General features: G+C 40.6%; 1 protein-coding gene across 1 annotated transcript; it reads right to left on the reverse strand.

Annotated features, from left to right (window-relative positions):
* Positions 1 to 1717: 1717 nt before the first annotated feature.
* Positions 1718 to 17825, reverse strand: crabp1a (cellular retinoic acid binding protein 1a). Its single transcript, XM_075470376.1, has 4 exons — positions 17486 to 17825; positions 14767 to 14945; positions 4746 to 4859; positions 1718 to 2065 (listed from the first exon to the last, which is right to left on the reverse strand). The coding sequence occupies exons 1-4, from the start codon at positions 17553 to 17555 to the stop codon at positions 2015 to 2017; spliced, it is 414 nt and encodes a 137-aa protein (XP_075326491.1). The 5' UTR covers positions 17556 to 17825; the 3' UTR covers positions 1718 to 2014.

A 17825-nucleotide genomic window follows, 5' to 3' on the forward strand; every position in this document is an offset into this window, starting at 1 on the left:
AGAATGAAATGGGGGAGTGAGTGAATGAGCGAGTGGATATTTTGAACACCTTTCTTGTCACCTATCACACCAAAACACTTAAATGTCAAATGTTATTTTGCAGGAATTTTAAATTACTCTCACAAACTTACTCGCTAAAGATTAATGAGATCCACTCTTTTAGCTCTGTTTTTTTTGTTGTTGTTGTTTTTTCTCTAACACCATCTGGGGATAATATGTAAAACTTTAGCCTCCAAACGTTTATAGCTTTGTCAGTTTTTTGTCTGCCTGTTATATTTGTGCTGAGCCGGGAGTGTACAGAGGGTTTTAAATACCCATTTATAACTGGTTACCTGCCACCAGAAACGATAGCCTCATTCTGCTGCTTTGCACATTATGACTCGTCTCCACTTTGTTCGCTTTTGGTACTTTTCACCTTAACATAGGAGATTTTCACAGTTTTTATTTTTGCCTTTCACAGTTGGAAGTTAGAAAGGTGTTCATGATCTATTAATTTGTTATTTCTATCTTACAGTAAATAATTTTTCCATCCATCTAGCCAGCTGGGACTACTGGGTCTTAGGTGCCATGTCTCCTTTCATGTTCCTCATGTGTTTGTACAGTCAGAAATAGAATTATATTTATTGTTATATGTGGCCTTTTAGACTCATATTCTTTTCCAACAATTTGCAGATGGAAAAAAGTAGCTTTAAAATCCTTTTCACATAATGCTGTCTATCTCATCATCTTGCTTTAACATAGACTCTGGGTGTACTTCACTAAATATTGACAATATTCAAGTAATTTGTCCAATAAGCTATACGTTTTAATTCACCCTCTGCAATCATTCTTTTCAATTATTTGTTGAAATAAATGGCCTCTGTTGTTGCTCATCCCCCCTCCTTTTCATTGGTCAGGCTACAAGGTGCTCCTCTCTGAGTTCATCCGATCACCCCATTAGTAAAACAAAATGCAGCACGGATAGAAGGGCTGGTGAAGCAAAATGGGTCAGATAGATGAAGTAACCTCAATGCTCCTGTGTCTGTTTCTTCAAATCTCTCTGCCAGCAAGTGATGAGCCCCGAGGGTCGGTCACATGAGGACAGTTTTTCTCATTTCCACCACAAGCTTATTTCCCTTCAAAGTACATTTTCAAAACATGTCTCGGTGTCTTCCTGTGGATTTAAGTCCTGTCATGGAGGGATTACAGCTCTTGTTTAAGTACTTTCATCAATAGCTAATGTAACTGTACAGCTGTGATATTAGTCAAGTTGGAGCGGGTGAGCCCTGCTTGCGAAGTTTGACTGTATTTGTTGAGTCTTATGATGTTTCACAGTTCAGTCTTTCATCTTGTTGCCTTAGCGCAGTATCATACACAGAGACGATCTATTTGGAGCGTTTGGGAAGATGTAAGGACAGACTAAGGACAAATTAATGCAAGATATGCATGCTTTTATCTTTTTTGCCTTATGAGATATAAGAGTGACACCATTTTCAAGACACACCTTTTAAAAAAGAAAAATAGATGAACAGTAAGAGTTAAAAAGTTGAAATATCTAAACTTTCTTTGTCTTAATGGAAAACCTTGTTTGAAATACACATTCGCTTTTCCTGACATATCCTGTGTGGACTGCAGTGTTTTACCACTACTACTGAAGCAATGCTTTATGAGCTGCAGTTTCTTTTTTTTCACGAGTTTTCATGTTTGCATTAACAAAAAAAGAGTCTCTGGTACCATTTGTTCCATTCTTTTTTTTTATTGTTTCCTCTCATCAAACATGAACACTTGATTGATGCAACTGATGATTAAATCCTACAATAACAGCTGACACCAGGGTTGCAGATATGGACATTGAGATATCCAGCTACTGTGCGGCAGACACAATGTTCACTACACTACGAAAACCAGATTACAGAGACAGCTATTGTATGTGCAGATTATTACGGCTGATGCTGTGAGATGGCACGGGGTACTTGGCGAATGAGTTAGCATGTCAGGTTTAACCGGGCTTGGTCCAGACAAAGGTTGCAGAGCTTTACTCCCGGACGTAAAGCCTTGTGCACACAACATCATCTGCCCCAAACGTCTGTAGGAAACAAAAAGAGAGTTTTACATATCAGTCATGTGATGGTGATTAGCTCTTAAAGTTTATAAAACACCCCAAGAGGAAGCCAAGTATTCCCCAAAGTTCTCCAGTATCTGAAATTAAACTCTCTGCACATCTGACACGGGCTGTGACAGACTGCTTAATACCTTTTGGGTGTACAACCAAATAAGTGATGAAAGCCACTCCCTGAAGGTATGTTCCCTTTTCACTTTTCTTCTATAATTAATAACGCCTCGTCTGACAGAAACAGTCAGCAAAATTTGAAAGCAAAGTCTTTGCTTGAAATCTCACCATGTTCACTATCCATAAGGCTTTGCCTTTGATTGTTGCTCATAGTTATTACGATAGAGAAACATTTTTCAGTTCCCCTTCAGGAAAGTGCTTGGTGATGAAACCAAAAGCAATCTCCTCAAGACTGATTTATGCACGGGCTTCAGTCCAGTCCTCAGATGTGTAAATTTCTGATTTAATTTCATGCGGATGTAGCGCAAGAGAAAGTCAACACCACTAAAGTCTTTAAATGTTTTCAGACTAAACCAATTATACAGGTCATGCAGATCATGTACAAAGCTTATATTGTGGGTTTTCCTGTTTTTTTGTCCCACAGAGAGAGGTTATCAGGGTGCAATGATTTTCATGGATTTTAATACTTTTTTATTTGATTATCATCATATGTCGAACAATATAAAAAAAAGATGTTTTCTATTCATCGTTTTGTATTCTGATAGATGAGAAAGGAAGGTGTTTTAGCACCCAACTTAGATGATCTCAAGATGTTTAGGTGGATAAAAAGAGAGGGTAACTTTCACAGCAATATACAATTGTACAAATCTAAAGCGCAATGACAGCCTCAAGATTTTGTGTGGATAATTGTACAACTTCAGCACAGCTTTTTTTTCTGGCAGAAATGTTCAAGCTCAACCCTGATTGGATGGTGAGCATGCAGCCTATTTTTTTCCTGGTCTCTCTCCGAAGATGGTGGAGCAGGTGAAAGTTCAGACTCGAGCTGGGTCATTCCAGGATCCCCACAGAGTTTTCATGAATCCACTAATTTGTATTTATTTTTGGTGGATCGCTTCAGTGATTTCGGATACAGTTTGATTTACACTCTGACAATCACCATCAATTAATTCAAAGAGGTGTGTGCCATCCTAATTATGTCCAATTAATTGAATCAGTTACAGGACTAAGCATTTGTGGAGTTTAAAGGAACACTGATGGAAGTAAGATGCAAAAGAGCTAAAAAAATCAATAGAATTATTTCCTTTTGTCTTTACTCAAAGTCGATGGTCACCACAGTTATTTCTTTTTGCCTTTCATGCTTTCATGGGCATAGTCAACCTGCTGTAGCACAAACAAAGTGTGACAAGGTTTATCTTTAAGTACCTATATCTCCAAATGCAAGCTTCATGCACAAAGAGACAATCTTATAGCATCTGCCTATATTTAAGCATCTTTATTTATTTTGTTCATGCTTTTTATTACTAAACTACAGATACAAATGGCTTCATGCATGTTGTGCTGATTAGAAATACTCAGAAAACTGAGCCACAGGGTTCAGCACCATTGTTGTGTGGCAGTAACTCTGCCGGTGTGTGCAGGAAGAAGTGATGTGAGAAGAGCTGAGAAACAAAGAGCCTCAGCTGATGTCACAACTGGGCCAAATCGATCTCCATCAGTGCGTGAATGCTTCAGCTTCTCCAGGGCAGCCGGCCAAAGTCACCAGAGGGGCAGGCGCTGTACTGCATTCTGCTTTTATCACCCACTCAGCACAGAGGAGTTCATAAGTTCTGCCCTCTCAGCTCAGCAGCCTGAACAAAGAGGAGTTTCAGATGAAACACTGAAGCATTATCTAATGCGATTTCCCTTCTTTTCATCCATACTTGCCTCTGGCTTGTAATATAAATCTATGCAAACATCCTCTGATGACTTTTTAATCGCCTAAACCTTCTATATTGTTGTTTCAAGTGTTTGCCTTGTAGACATTCACCCGATAAAAAACTTGGAAGAACAACAGAGAATAGCGTGGGAGCAATGAAAGTTGAGAGAATGTATGTGTTGAGTCCCTGAGAACTGTTTGTCTGGTGAGTTTGTCCTCGACTGCTCCCCTGCACATAGGCTTTAGACCCACTGACTCCTGCACATATTAATCAGTCTAAATACATGGGCTATAACTGCAGCGTCAGAGTAGGAGCTCCTCTTGTTCTCCTTTCACATCCCTCCACGGGGTGGATGAAAGCTCAGCTTCTTGGGAAACGGCTTCTCTATTTCCTTTGTGGTTGAATCTCCAGGGTGACTTCATACTCTCCCATACCTCATTTCATTAACTATTTCTCAAACAGAGCGGCGCACTAGCTGCTCTGAATCCCATCATGATGCATCCGATGTCTTCTTCGTCTCTGTGAGAACAAGCCACAGAACTGACTAACCGTGCTGATAAGTGAGCCATCAGAACATGCGTTCTTTGGATTCAGAATAATACTTTGTGATTGGGATCTTTATTCTGTTTTCTTCTTTTTTTTTGTCTGTTTTGCTTGGCCAAAAGTTTGAATTTGTAAAGCTCTCGAACTCTGGCGCTTTTGTGTTTAGGGAGTTTTTCATTTTGTCTGATCTACCGCGAAGATCTGAGCGAGGAGGTGACTCATTGCTGTGCGCTCACCAGAATGAGCTCATCTCCGTTCAGCTCTCGGGTCCAGTAGGTTTTGGGGCCGTCACCATCCACCAGAGTCTGTTGACAGTAAATCTTGTTCTCTGACTCCCAGGTGGCGAGGCTCTGCAGTGAGAGGGACATCAAGGTGGGAAGGGCAAAATGTGTTAGATCTTTCAAGTAATGCTCTTATCACATAGTAACACACACACACACACACACACAAAACTACAGCCATTTCAGGATCAGCAATGTGGCCTCTTCCTAAATGAATTTGCTGATCTACTATTGCAGATTGTACTCTAATTGCATACATCAACTTTAAGTTGTTGCACTTCTGATAACAGCTGCCTTGTTGACATGTTAAGTCAAAACCGCATGTGTAACCCCATTCTAGAGTATATATCTCCATCTGCTGCTGGAAGGTGAGAGGTTAAATTGTTCGAGACATGTAAAAATCACGAGGTCTCATCTTAGGAAAGAACTGAAGGCCCCTTTGGGCTGGATATGAGCTGCAGCATCCCTTGTTTTCAATGTCTTTCAGCCCAACATCGATTCCCATCTTCCCTTGTGCTGGTGACTTAATGGTAGTTAATCCCTGCAGCCAAGTATAAACATCTACTGTGAAAGTGGAGGCAGTTACAACGTTGATATTATGAGTCCAGAGAGTCCAGAGAAAAAAAAATATAAATCCTCTTAGCCTTTCAATAATATTCAGAATGACCTCAACAGGATTAGTCAGACTCTGAACTTCAGAACTAATTTTCCCCTGAAGTAACTGGCCTTCAATTGCTCATGAAAGAGCACAGAATTCTTTGAACATCAGGAACAAGTTGACCCTGTGGCATTGACATCTGCATATTGAGAGGATTTATGATTTGATCAGTTGCAGCGTCCTTAAACGTCCCTCAAATTTCATTACCATTGTCTCCCAATGCTGTTCTGTTCGAGAAAAAGTTGGACATTTTAGGAAATAAGTTTCTCTTTTTTCCTGTTTGATGAGAAGATAAACATTGTCAATTATCAGCTGAATATGAACCTAATTTATTGGCTTTGAGGCTAAATTATAAATTGTTGGCTTAGACAGGAAGTGTGAAATATCTACCTTGTTAAGAAAAAAAAAGAAGAGGAGAAGAAAGATTGTGCTTCAAGTCAAAGAGACTATTGCTTTTAGCATCATTTTAACATGTATGTGTGTACGTGATGGCAGCCTCATGTACCCTGCATCAGCTTGGAGCATCTGTGCTCATCCTTAGAAATCAAAGCCACGTGTCCACAGTTTAATGCAGACACGAGTTGTATAGAGCAGTATGTGGGTGTTCAAAAAAACAAAACATAGATAAAGCTGTTCTGAGACATTCTGAACTGCTTCTCCAGTCTAGTTTACCACTCAAGATGCTCCTTACACAACAAGCCACATTCAAGTCCATACAGTGTTACAGGCTACGTAGTGCTTTCTCTCTATCACACACACCGATGACGGCATCGGAGGCAACATGGGGTTCCGTGTCTTGTCCAACGACACTTTGACATGTGGTCTGCGGAAGCTGGGGATTGAACCACCAACCTTCCACCACAACACTTCCTCCTGAACGATAGCCGCCTCAAGAATGTCATTTCAGAGAGCAAAAAGTCAAGCTGATGAGAGCTTTATGTTGAACTTAAAACTTCTGAACTACAGACCAATGGCTGACATGACGAACTACGCCCATCTTTTATGTGCAGACTATGAGCGGCACTGAGGCGAGAGAAAATAACGGTTCTATTGAAATATGGTTGGATAATTTCATAGAACTTCGAGGGGAAAATTATGAGCGTAAAAAAGCTGACATCAAATGCAGGCCAGGTGATGAAGGATGAAGGTATACCATGTTGAATCAGTGAGCTTTAACTACATTGTGATTAAAGCAGGCATTTTATGTAAAAAGAAAAATGTAGAAAAAAAAACGTTTCTGTGCTTAAGAGCATATAATTGAGTGTCTGAAGTCACTACTAACTATAAAAAATGATAACCTAGCATTATGTTTTGGGCAGATTTTCAGGGTAAATATTCTTTCCAAACTTTCCAAAGTTATCCGGCCTCTTTGCTTCTTATCCCTGTGTAGCTTTGACCTCAGATAATGCTTCATTCACTGTCCCTCAGATTTCGGGAAGTTAAAACTCTTGCTTTCTGTTTCGCTTTTAACATCAAATCTAATCATTAGTTACTATCTTTAGAAATAAATAAGTTGCTTATGTTAGCTGTATTTATGACAGATGATTTGATGTTTTTTGCTGGTCTCCATTATCTCAAGAAGGCAAATAATTATTCAACTAGTACGTCAAAGTATGACTGATGGCTAATGTAGAGCTTGGCTTCCCTTTGGGCTTTACAAATCTTCACTTTTTCTCTCCTCATGTTGTCGTCTGACTCTCACAGTTGAAATGTGTTTCTTCTCTACAACATTGTTTTTCTTTTCTTTCTTTTTTCTTTTTAAATAACATCTTAAGCCAGTGATACATCTTCAGCTGACATTAAAGCCAGCTGATGTGGCAGACCATCGATTAAATCCCACAAAATCTTTTCCGGTATTTCCTGGCATAGATGCATTTTTGTAATGCGACTTACGGGCAGCGTCTTTGACAGCTTGTATTATTTTGCATGAAAAAGCAGCACTGCTCGGTCGTGGATGAAGCAGCATCAAGCAGTCCCTCAGCGCTAAATGTTAATCACCATATCAAAGGTGAAGGAACCCTGCGAGCTGCCATCCACTCTCTTTGCCAAGCTGGGAAACAGCAGGGCTTTTCTCCCTTTCTTTTCTTTTTACTGTCGTTCACATAAAGCCAGAGCCCATGGAGCGTCAGTTAGCTACAGCTTCATTTAGTGGGTACTTGTCTCAATCTCTGACTTGCATTGATTTTTTTCTGTCTCAAATTCTCACACATAGGTGTTGCCATTCATAGAGCTTGTATACACATCTCTGAGATGTAAAGTTTTTATGAGACCAAAATAACACACTGACTTTGTTTTGGACTTACCTCTTCCCGCAATTTGTTCACATTATCTCTCTAATGGCAGTGTTTGCATATCACTCTCTCAGTAGCATAAGCCATGTACTAAAGACACATGACGCGAATAACTCTTTTTCATGAGCACTGTCAAATAATCTAATTCCAAATCAAGAGATAGATGATGAAACCTTCATCGAAGATGAACCATATCATCATCTTTAATGAAAATCAACCAAAAAATGATCAAATAGCCCTACTAATCAACCAAAGTTTGTGTTTTAAGTAGGCTGAAATCATTAATATCCTGCGGGAAAACTATGGCTTATAAATAAACTATTACGTCCGTAATTGCACCTATATGTTAAAAAAAAAAAAATCCAAGCATAAAACTGAGTCTGTCTCAGCAGTTTGTTGTGTGATTTAGAAAAGAAGATAGTTTTTTTGACAAAGGATGTACCAGCTTCATACCTTATCTGTTTATAATTGTCGGTGTGATTTTATACCTACGCCTCCTTCACACCCAGGGAATGCTTTTACATAATCAAGTCTGTCTAATTCTTAAACAGCTGCAGATAGGAGTTTGTGCCATCTAGTGGCAAAGTTGTAAACTCCAACCAAAATTTCACCCAATTTTACACAAATAACATAGTTAGAAATACCAAGGACATCAATGCAATGTCAGAAGTTAAATGATAACAATAGAGCAGACCATGTGTGACTTTAGGATATATGGATAAAAATCATTACTACTTACAGTTATATTGCCTTTACCTGATAATAGTGAATCAGTGTGAGAAGCCCAAAGAATGGACTGAGAATGTTTCATCTCTGAACCTGAACCCAATATGGTGCTCTGAGAGTGTATTTTTTTGTCGTGCTATGATAAATGATACTCTGTCAGAGGCAGAATTAGAAGTGTATCACAGCCACACTGTTCCTAGAATACATCCCACTTTTATATCACAAACATCTACAAGGCAGCTGAGCCACAACAAATCAATTTTAGCCGAAAATGACCTTCATTAGCATCAGCCATAAGTTTTATCAATACATTATTCAAGACATTTTATTGAGCGTTATATATTTGTTCAGTTCACACTACCATGTAACTCCATAGCTAAAAGTCTGTCTCTATAGCAACCAGTTGGGCTAAAGTGTTTAACCCAGTTGAATTGTTGTAATCTGGAAATTAAACTAATGTGCTGATATGAAAATCTTTCAGCACCACAGATGCTGAATGAGGCATCAGCTGCACAGGAAATACACGCACACACACAAACTCATTTGTCTTGAAGACGTTTCCACTTTATACCAAACAGCTCCATCCATCAGAGCAGGTACATAACTGCCTCATTACGACTTCCTCTCTGCGCTAATGACCGTCTGCTGTCTGCGCGCCGCCTCAGGGACAGGCAGGAAGCGCCTTATCATTTTCCCCTCCTGGAAGTGTGAGGATGCTGTCTGATCCCAAACGGACTCACTCATACTGACTGGAGCTTTTTAACCTTGTGGCGGTGTTAATCAGCCCTCTGCTCTTTGCCAGGCACAGATCAGCCTGTAATCCCTTTAACCACGGGTGCAGTTGGACACCGCCAATTCCCACCTCAGGCCTCTCTGCCAACCTGTTCCACCTGAGAGTTTGCCAACGCTCCACAGAAACACTAACCCCACCCCATCTTCAAACAACATGAAAAATTGGACAGGCATCACATGGTTAGGTTTGACTTAAAATTGATTATTTTACAATGTTAACCACTTTGGGAGAGATCTGTCATTTCCTTAAACTATAAGCTAGTACAGTGTGTTTGTGCTGAGCTTGGGCTTGCTTCCTTAGAATTTCAATACGAGCTAAAAATTTGCCGGTCTCACAATGTGAGATAATTACAAAACTAAGATCTTTGTATTTGGGGTTATGGACACATATATGTTTTCTCATCAGCCAGAAAAAAAGTTTTTTTATTTGAATAAAATGTCTTTTTAAGGCAAGTTCTTATGTTTTCCTAACCCTAACCGGTTACTTTTTTAGCATGTACATTTAACAATGTACATCGTGATTACAAAATCTAACTTACTAACTGAAAGTGGAGGAAAAGAGATACGAACTTGATGTCCCAGGATACTTTTTACGAAATTAAGGTTTGTGAAAAACTTCTGTTTGACTGTGTTGGATCATATGTACAAAGGCCACATACATATTTATCCTAAAAGAAGAAGGTCACATACTTTCAAATGTGTAATATGCGACCTTAGAAGACCTCTGGATGTTGCAGTAGAACAGAAGATGCTAATTCCAAAACAAACAGAATCAAAATCAGGTGAATTAGGAGCAATTTTAAATCCAATCCAGTCGGTCCATCTTTGAATGAATTAAAATCCAAAATGCTTCAGGAGAAGCTTTCTGTTTGTGCTTTATCTCATATATCTATTATTTTTCTATCAGTGCTGAGATGTCCATGTTTACAACCAAATAAACAGATGTGAGAAATGTATTATGGCAGATTAACTTGTTAGCAGAGTGACTGCACATGGTGAAAAGCCACACGAGAACCGTCTCGCCCTGCCCACTACCCAGCATGCCCCAGGGCTCAGACAGAAGGAGCCGCGCTGTCTCCTGGGATCTGAAATAAATCAAGTCTGCCCTATTACTGACTGGATTATACAGTTCAAACTGTAAAACAAAAGGTGAGGACAATTTATCCCTTTACTCTTTTTATTATGTTGTGGTTTGTTTTTAGCAAGTTTGCACGTGAATTCTGGTGATTTAGGCAAAAATGCATTGATCAAACTCTTGATTTATTCTGTGCTGCAGACTCCCACGGGGTTATGTGGTTTGGGGGAAATGTACATCTCCAATTTCTCAGGCATTCGGGTGAATTACTTCATTTCGGCTTAATGCAGTCTATGCACGCAATTATGCATTTTCCTCACATCCACAGACGGTTTGTCTTCCCCACAAGCATAAACATCCCTATGTTTGGCTGCCCAACGGCTTTTCAGCATGGAATCTTTTCTTCACTTTTCTGTTATTTGAACTTTTGAGAGTATGACCATATGACGATCCACACATTGGGTGAATAACCGAGGAATAGAACAGGATGTTTGTGTGGTTCATAATGCCATCTTTGTAGTCATTTGAAGACTAGTTCCCAGGCTCCCTGCTCCCCATAGTTTAAAGAACTTTCAGAGACGGAATGGAGACTTAACATTGGTCTCAAATTGATTCAAAGAATAACTAACACTCAAATCTGAATTATTACTTTCTTCTGATAATTAAAGACATTAAAAAAAAGCAAAATGCAACTTGGATTTTTCCTTTGCACATACAGGTGGGTGAATACATCACATATGTCACATATATACATTCTCTCTTGGGAATTATATGCATCTGTGGACGGCAGCGTGCGATGCTGCTGTGAGAGAGAATCTCTACCAGCTGCGGGATTTCTCTTCTTTCTTTCTTTTTTCTTTATGGAATTAGATTTTATTCAGCTTTGGACCGCAGAAGTGAAATACAGACTCGTTCACAGGGCAGAATTACACAGCACATGCAGTGTGTATCACAAATCCTTAAGTGCTTTAAGTTCCCTTTCTACTTCCATTCCCATCTACTTTTTCATTCAAAATGCAACGTGATATCACAGATTAGAACAAATGCACTTACCGTTATCCTGTAACGTCGAATAGAAATATGCGTTCTTACAGTTAAAGAAAAACGTGGTCGAAAGTCACGAGTCATTAAAATGATATTTGACACACCTTAGAAAACGCATTGAGCTCAGCTTGGGGGGATTCGTTGTCATTTGTTTTCACATGGACATTATCGGGCCGGACAAACATTCAGCCTCATCCACTTTATCTAATTGCACAGCTTTTGTATTTATCACATAAAATGACTTAAATGTCTGTGTTGAGATCATATCAGGAGATGTTTCTTAGAAACCAGCGTCTTGCTTGTAACAAAACACGAGTGTTACACAAGAGTTTGTATGTCTGTTTCCATTGTAAATACTTTTAAACCTGTTTATATATATTGCAGATTACCAATTGCTGTCTGGAATGTGGAATATGTAACGAGATCTAAGAATTGTGAGCCCTCAAACTTTCTCTCGAACAAAAAATATATAAAAAAAGAACTATAGATTGCTGAGTATGAGCTCTGTCTGTCTGAGGATGAGAAAATCCCCCCTCAGGGCCTGAAGAGGCTCAGAGAGAAACTCAAATCCAACTCAAGCTGTCCTTAATCTCTCTAGTCAGACGTGAAGATGTTGCCAATTGGTAGGGAGATATGAATGTTTTATCAACCCCTCCGAAACAAAAGCAAAGAGGGAGTCCTGGGGACCATGAGCACACGAACGGATTAACGACATCTATCTAAGTGATGTTGACAGTTTAAAGCACTCGGTGCCTTCAAAGAGATGCACACATGTAAATCAAAGCTCTGCTTAGAAGCAGATTTGACGTGAAGATCAACAAATGTGTGGCTCTTGCAAAGAGAAGCATTTGAAATGTATTAAAGAATGTAATGTTTCTGTGTCACTTTGGTTGTTGACAGGAGGAGATGGGGACTTAAAAATGTCCATATCTGCAATTAGCATACAACTCACACTCCCACAAGATCCACAACTACTATGGCGACAAGAAGTGTCACAGTCTTCAAGTGAATCTAAGATTTTGTCTGATTGAAACCATCGCTGCAGAGACTCCACTCACTGACTCATTTGTGTCGCTTAAAAGGAAAACCACTTCTACCACGTCTTGTTAAGGCTGCGGGGTACAAACATTTCATCAGGTCATTTTGAACAGATTCTGTGTTTAATACAGTCCTTAAACTCAAACGCAGCCTTTTATTGAGTGTGTTTTCATAGTAACACAACTCAAACTAATCTTAAAGGGATAGTTTGATTCTTTTGACATGAAGCTGTATGACATCCCATACTAGCAACATTATTTATGAACATTTTCTTACCCCCTGCTGCGTCCTGTGAGCCGAGTTCCAGCCTCGTTTTGGCGTTGACGAAGGTAGTCCGGCTAGTTGGCTGGGGCCACAAAAATAAAGCGTTTTGCTTCTCAAAACAATATGCGTTCAAAAGAGTAATACATTTGTATTTGTACAAATTTTATGAAAATTTTCATAAATAATATTAATAGTATGGGATGTCATAAAGCTTCATGTTAAAAGAGGCGAACTATCCCTTTAACTCCAGACATGACCAAAACCCCAAGTCTTAAACCCAAGGTTTATTTTCACCTATTTTCAGAAGACCTCTGTTCCCTCAAGAGGGGTTAGTGCCTACAGAGTTCTCCCATAAATAGAGCTAATTCTGACAAACTAATGGTTGTGACATACAGCATGTGCAGTGTGCTTCACAGACATGCAGCAGTCTGACTGTATCGGGTTTGAATAATGTGAAATGGGCTGTGCTGAATGCTTAGGAAAGTTAAATGAGGGTGAGAAGAGTGAAACAGGAGGAGACTGTAAAAAGTGCTACTCGCTGGGGTGAAATGTTCATTTAGCCAAGTTAAACTGTGGAGGGATTACTGAACGGGCCTACTGGGAACAGGTCCAAGGGATAAAGGGGTCAGGGGGAGGCCCTTGGTCAAAGCCTCTGTTTGGGGACACATTTAGCATTTGTTGTTGAAAGGTGGATCAAATGACTACTAAGATGCAAAGCACACAACCACAATGAGACACAAGACATGATCAATTGTAAACAAACAACAATTAAGACAAGAAAAAAAAGTAGATAACTTGTGAGTGAATAATGATTTTTGGTCCAACAGGGAATACCGTACTTTATTGATCCCTGTTTTGCAACTATTGCAGCTTCAGTACTCTTTTGGTGTGTCTCTATTTCATTCAATCAACTGAACTTGTTAAGACCTTCAGTGCAGACAGTTCAGTTGATTCAATGAAACAAGTCAGCTGTGCTGCTGCAGGGTTGGAACAAAAACCTGCAGCCACACCGGCCCTTTCACGGATCAGTTTGAGACCACTGCTCTATAAATATGTCACATTCAGCCACCGGATCGTTGCCCGTTCCTCAAGACAACTCGCCTCCAGCTCCTTCAGTCTGGATGGTTTCTGTTGGTTTACAGCAATCTTTAAGTTCTACCACACATTCTCAGTTGGACTGACGTCTAAGCTTTGATAAAACCCTCCAAAGACTTTTAAACGTTTCCCCTTTAAACCTGCTAACACTGTGATGCTGAAGGTGGACCTCTGTCTCAGTCTGGAAAACTGAAACAAGTTGTATTTAAGAATTTGTCTGCATTTAGCAGCACCCATCATTCCTTGGATTCTGAATCTCCCTGTTCCTGCCAGAGCAAAATATCGCCACAGCATCACACTGCCACCACTGTGCTTCACTATGGGGATGTTGCTCTGGGGAGGATGTGAGTTGTTAGGCTTGCATAACACAGAGAGTTTTCTTTGATTATCAGTTCAACTTTTGCACCATCAATTTCATTCCACCAGTGAAATTAACAGGGGTCTGTCGTGTAGGTCTATTACATAAATTTCCCAAAACCAAACAAATCAAAGGAAAGGTTGCAAAACAGAAAAATGCCAAGGTGGAGTGAAATATTTCACATGGCACTGCAAAACGGCAGGTAAACCTTCAAAAAGACCACAAAATGACCATTAAAAAAAGGCTTTAAGACATTTACCTGCAACCCTAAATCTCTCAAACTTAATTTCAGAGAGTTTTGACCTTTGTGCTCTAAAAAGGCTTCCAACATTTTCTGCTGAGTCCCAAATTAAAGAAATTACACTTAGCAGACTCTTGAAACGAAAACGTTTTACAGTAACAGACTGTAATGGGAATACTGTATAATAAAAGTCATTTTTATTTTGTTTTCGTTGATTTCTTTAGTTTTCTCTCTTGCTTGTAGCTCCACTGAAATGATCATATGCAAGCAAAAAGAAAAAGTTTTTATAGCGCTGAAACTATGCAAAGGGCAAAGTCATGGTTGCTCTCCAGCTCATTTTAGAGCTTCTGAGTTTCAAACATCTGTTCAGCCAGAACTCTTGTTGAGATTCTACCTTGCACTTTCGGCCGTCCAGCGTCTCCTCGTTGAACTCTTTACCGACGTGGAAGTTGATTTCGGTGGTGCGAACGCTGGTGGACGTTTTGATGTAGAACTGCTCGCCGTCCTGACGGATCTCCACTTGGGGGTTGGAGGCGGCTGCCACAGCCACCTTCCTCAGCATGGCATTCACACCTGAACAGACACCACCCAGACCAGGTTAACGGGGAGGAGTGTCACAGATAGAAGTGGTCAAGAGTCAGAGATCGCTTCATAGCATCCCTCATCACAAGAAGCAGATTTGGGACAAATATACATCTTTTTTTTGTAGCCAAATCCACATCTGAAACTAACAAACAAGAAGGCACACAAACTCACATAAAACAGGCAAAAAGAGAGATGACACTTCTGTCATTTGTTGTGCTGGTGCTCACATTTGCTGTGAAAACGCCTCCAGTATACACCCCACCCAGATTTAGACCTCTCCTGGCTCTCATGCCAGCCTCTATCAGCTCAGCACCAAAGATACAGAGAGATTTGCTAGCTGCATGTCTCCTCGCATTGGCTTTTGTGTGCTGAAGCAACCACCAGAATGACAGAAATGTGTTTATTTCAGAGGAAAAAACACAATAATTGCTCTGTGGCTCTGACACAAACCTCAACTATTGCTCAGACTGGGAGAAATCTGTGGAATTTTGGCACTGAGGTCAGTTTGAGGGATTGTTCGGTCGTGTCCGGAAAAGAAAAACTCCAAACTCTCAAGGATGTCAGGGCACGTTAGCATTGGTCTCTCCCTTTGTTCGAACCTGCACGGTGCACCACGCACGCTTGAAACAAGTGTTTGTCATGCTTGGTTTGACGCTGCACGGCCATCTGGCTTTATGTCCTGCCAAGGTCCTGCATCTTTGATTTTTTTTTTTTTTCCCACTTTCCTCTCCTACTAACAGGCTAAAAAGGAGAATCTATATAAAGCCAAAAGGTTAAAAAACCATATTAAAAGATTACTTTGGCCAAGTTTGATTTTACAAGTCCGCTCTGATTAGTTTTGAGACATCATCCTCCCCTAAAACCGCTGTGGTCCTGCTAGGTTAACGCCCAAGGTTGAAAACAAATAAATGTGACAGCTTACTCGACCCACCCTGTGAACTGAGGAAGCACGCCATGTGTTTTTACAACGTTAAATATGCATGAGCATCACTTAGCCAAGGAATCAGTTGTCATTTTCAAAGAAATTTCTTTTTTTCTATTTTGCACTTATGTTTTAGATATGTTCGAGCATCCCTTGATAAACTTCTCCCTCTTGACTGAACACTTGACTAACAGCCTCTACAGAGGATCATGTGGTCTAGAAGCCATGGACAAGTTCGAGACAATTTAGTGTCTCTTCTACATATTTTTGGACAATAAAGTTCCTCATGCTCATATTTAAACCTGTTTTGCTTATGTAGCTTAAAATGAGAGTTCACACTGACAAGTTCACAATGCCGGCCTAAAAAGGAATCAACATTTAGGCTCGGCCGTGAAACAGTCCATGAAATGTGCCCAAGTGCAGGCAGACAGCCATGCCAGCTCTCAGTGAGCAAACTGTGAGTCTGATCAGTCCATACAGCTTTGTTCCCAACCTTCTGCTTTCTGCACTCTGGACGTAGCAATCCCCTCCTCCTGTAGAGGAACCTCAGAGTCAACAGACAATTAGAAAGATGTTGATGAAAAGTGGCGGCCCTGCAGCTGTGGAATTCGAATGAGTTGCCCATTGCGGCTCTCTTTGACCGGGCCTCTTATGAGAGCTCTTACGGGGCATCTGCTCGGACAGATGCCGTTGATGCGTTGGATGAGGTGCTAAACCCGTAGGGTTTTTCCCCTCGGACTGAGGATCAGATCAGAGGAACTGTTGCCGTGTGAACGATAAAAACAAAACAGTGGAAGGGGTGAGAGGGGTCGAATGTTTGGTGAATCCAAATCAATGCTTAGGTTTAAAAAGGAGATGGCTTTTTATTTTTTTTTAATTTTTTTGTCTGTACCAGCTTTTGAATATAAAGGTGCTTTGCATCTGAAGATCATTTGCAACCGCAAATCAGAGGCCAAATCAGAGATTTTAGAGTAACCAATTCATTTTTTTTTTTGGCTGAAATTAGAGTTGTTCCTCTCTGAAACGTCAGATTATAATCCGGTTTGGTGTCAGCAGCTCCTGGAGAGCTTCACAGCAGGACCTCTCCCTGCACATTTACACATTATTCTAAAGACACTGAGCCTTTTGCGGTGTCCCTGTCTGTTTCAGCGGTACCGGCATGACGAAACACTGCAACACAATTGAGTGACCCAGTTAGACTTGTCTAGATCTAAACCATCACAACCATCAGTGAAGACTAAGACAAAGGATGAAATTAAGACAGGAGACATGAGAACAACACGGGACTCCACAGATCTCCCCTGACATTAATGCATGCCCTACTTAAATGCTTAACATGAATAATGTTGTGCCCCCCCCCCTCTTCTCTGTTCATGTAACAATACCACGTCTGTTTAGGCAGGAATTTAGCATCCACTCATTCTTATCTCCTGTAAAGGGATTTCCCCTCAGCAGCATCTCTGCCTCCTGTTCCCAGGGAGCTACAACAATATGATGTTGTGGGGAGTCATTGCATGCCATTTCCAAGGCACAAGAAAAGCCTTCTTCTATTTTGCACATGACGGATGGGCAACCTCATGCAGAACAGAGAGCGGTGAGAGCTTACCCAGGGCTTTGAGAAGTTCATCAAAATTCTCACTCCTCTTCATCTTCCAGTTGCCGGCAAAGTTAGGCATGTCTGCTGAGGCTGAGTGCGAGGGCTGCAGAGGGAACCTGTTCCACGCTCTGATGTCTCTGTCTGACTCTGTCTCACTGTCCTCCTCCCTCACTGTGCTCCCGTCTCCTCGGCTCTGGGCTCAGCCTCCCGTTCACACGTTTGCACCCAAGTGAGTCTTTTATTTATTTATTTATTCTTTGTGCACACAGACAGGCAGTCTCACGCACACGCAGACACACACTCTGCCGCTTCTTCGTCTGAATGCTTCTGGATGCATTGGCTTCGATCT

The sequence above is a fragment of the Odontesthes bonariensis genome, chromosome 7, assembly GCF_027942865.1.
Source record: "Odontesthes bonariensis isolate fOdoBon6 chromosome 7, fOdoBon6.hap1, whole genome shotgun sequence".
Classification (NCBI taxonomy): Eukaryota; Metazoa; Chordata; class Actinopteri; order Atheriniformes; family Atherinopsidae; genus Odontesthes; species Odontesthes bonariensis.

Bases quoted from the DNA above. Each gene is read 5' to 3' on its own strand.
- crabp1a (XM_075470376.1), bottom strand. From the start codon at position 17,555: ATGCCTAACTTTGCCGGCAACTGGAAGATGAAGAGGAGTGAGAATTTT. The intron at 14,946-17,485 runs GTAAGCTCTCAC...GTGTCTGTTCAG, and splicing joins TGAACTTCTCAAAGCCCTGG to GTGTGAATGCCATGCTGAGG. The intron at 2,066-4,745 runs GTGAGCGCACAG...TGTTTCCTACAG, and splicing joins ACGGAGATGAGCTCATTCTG to ACGTTTGGGGCAGATGATGT.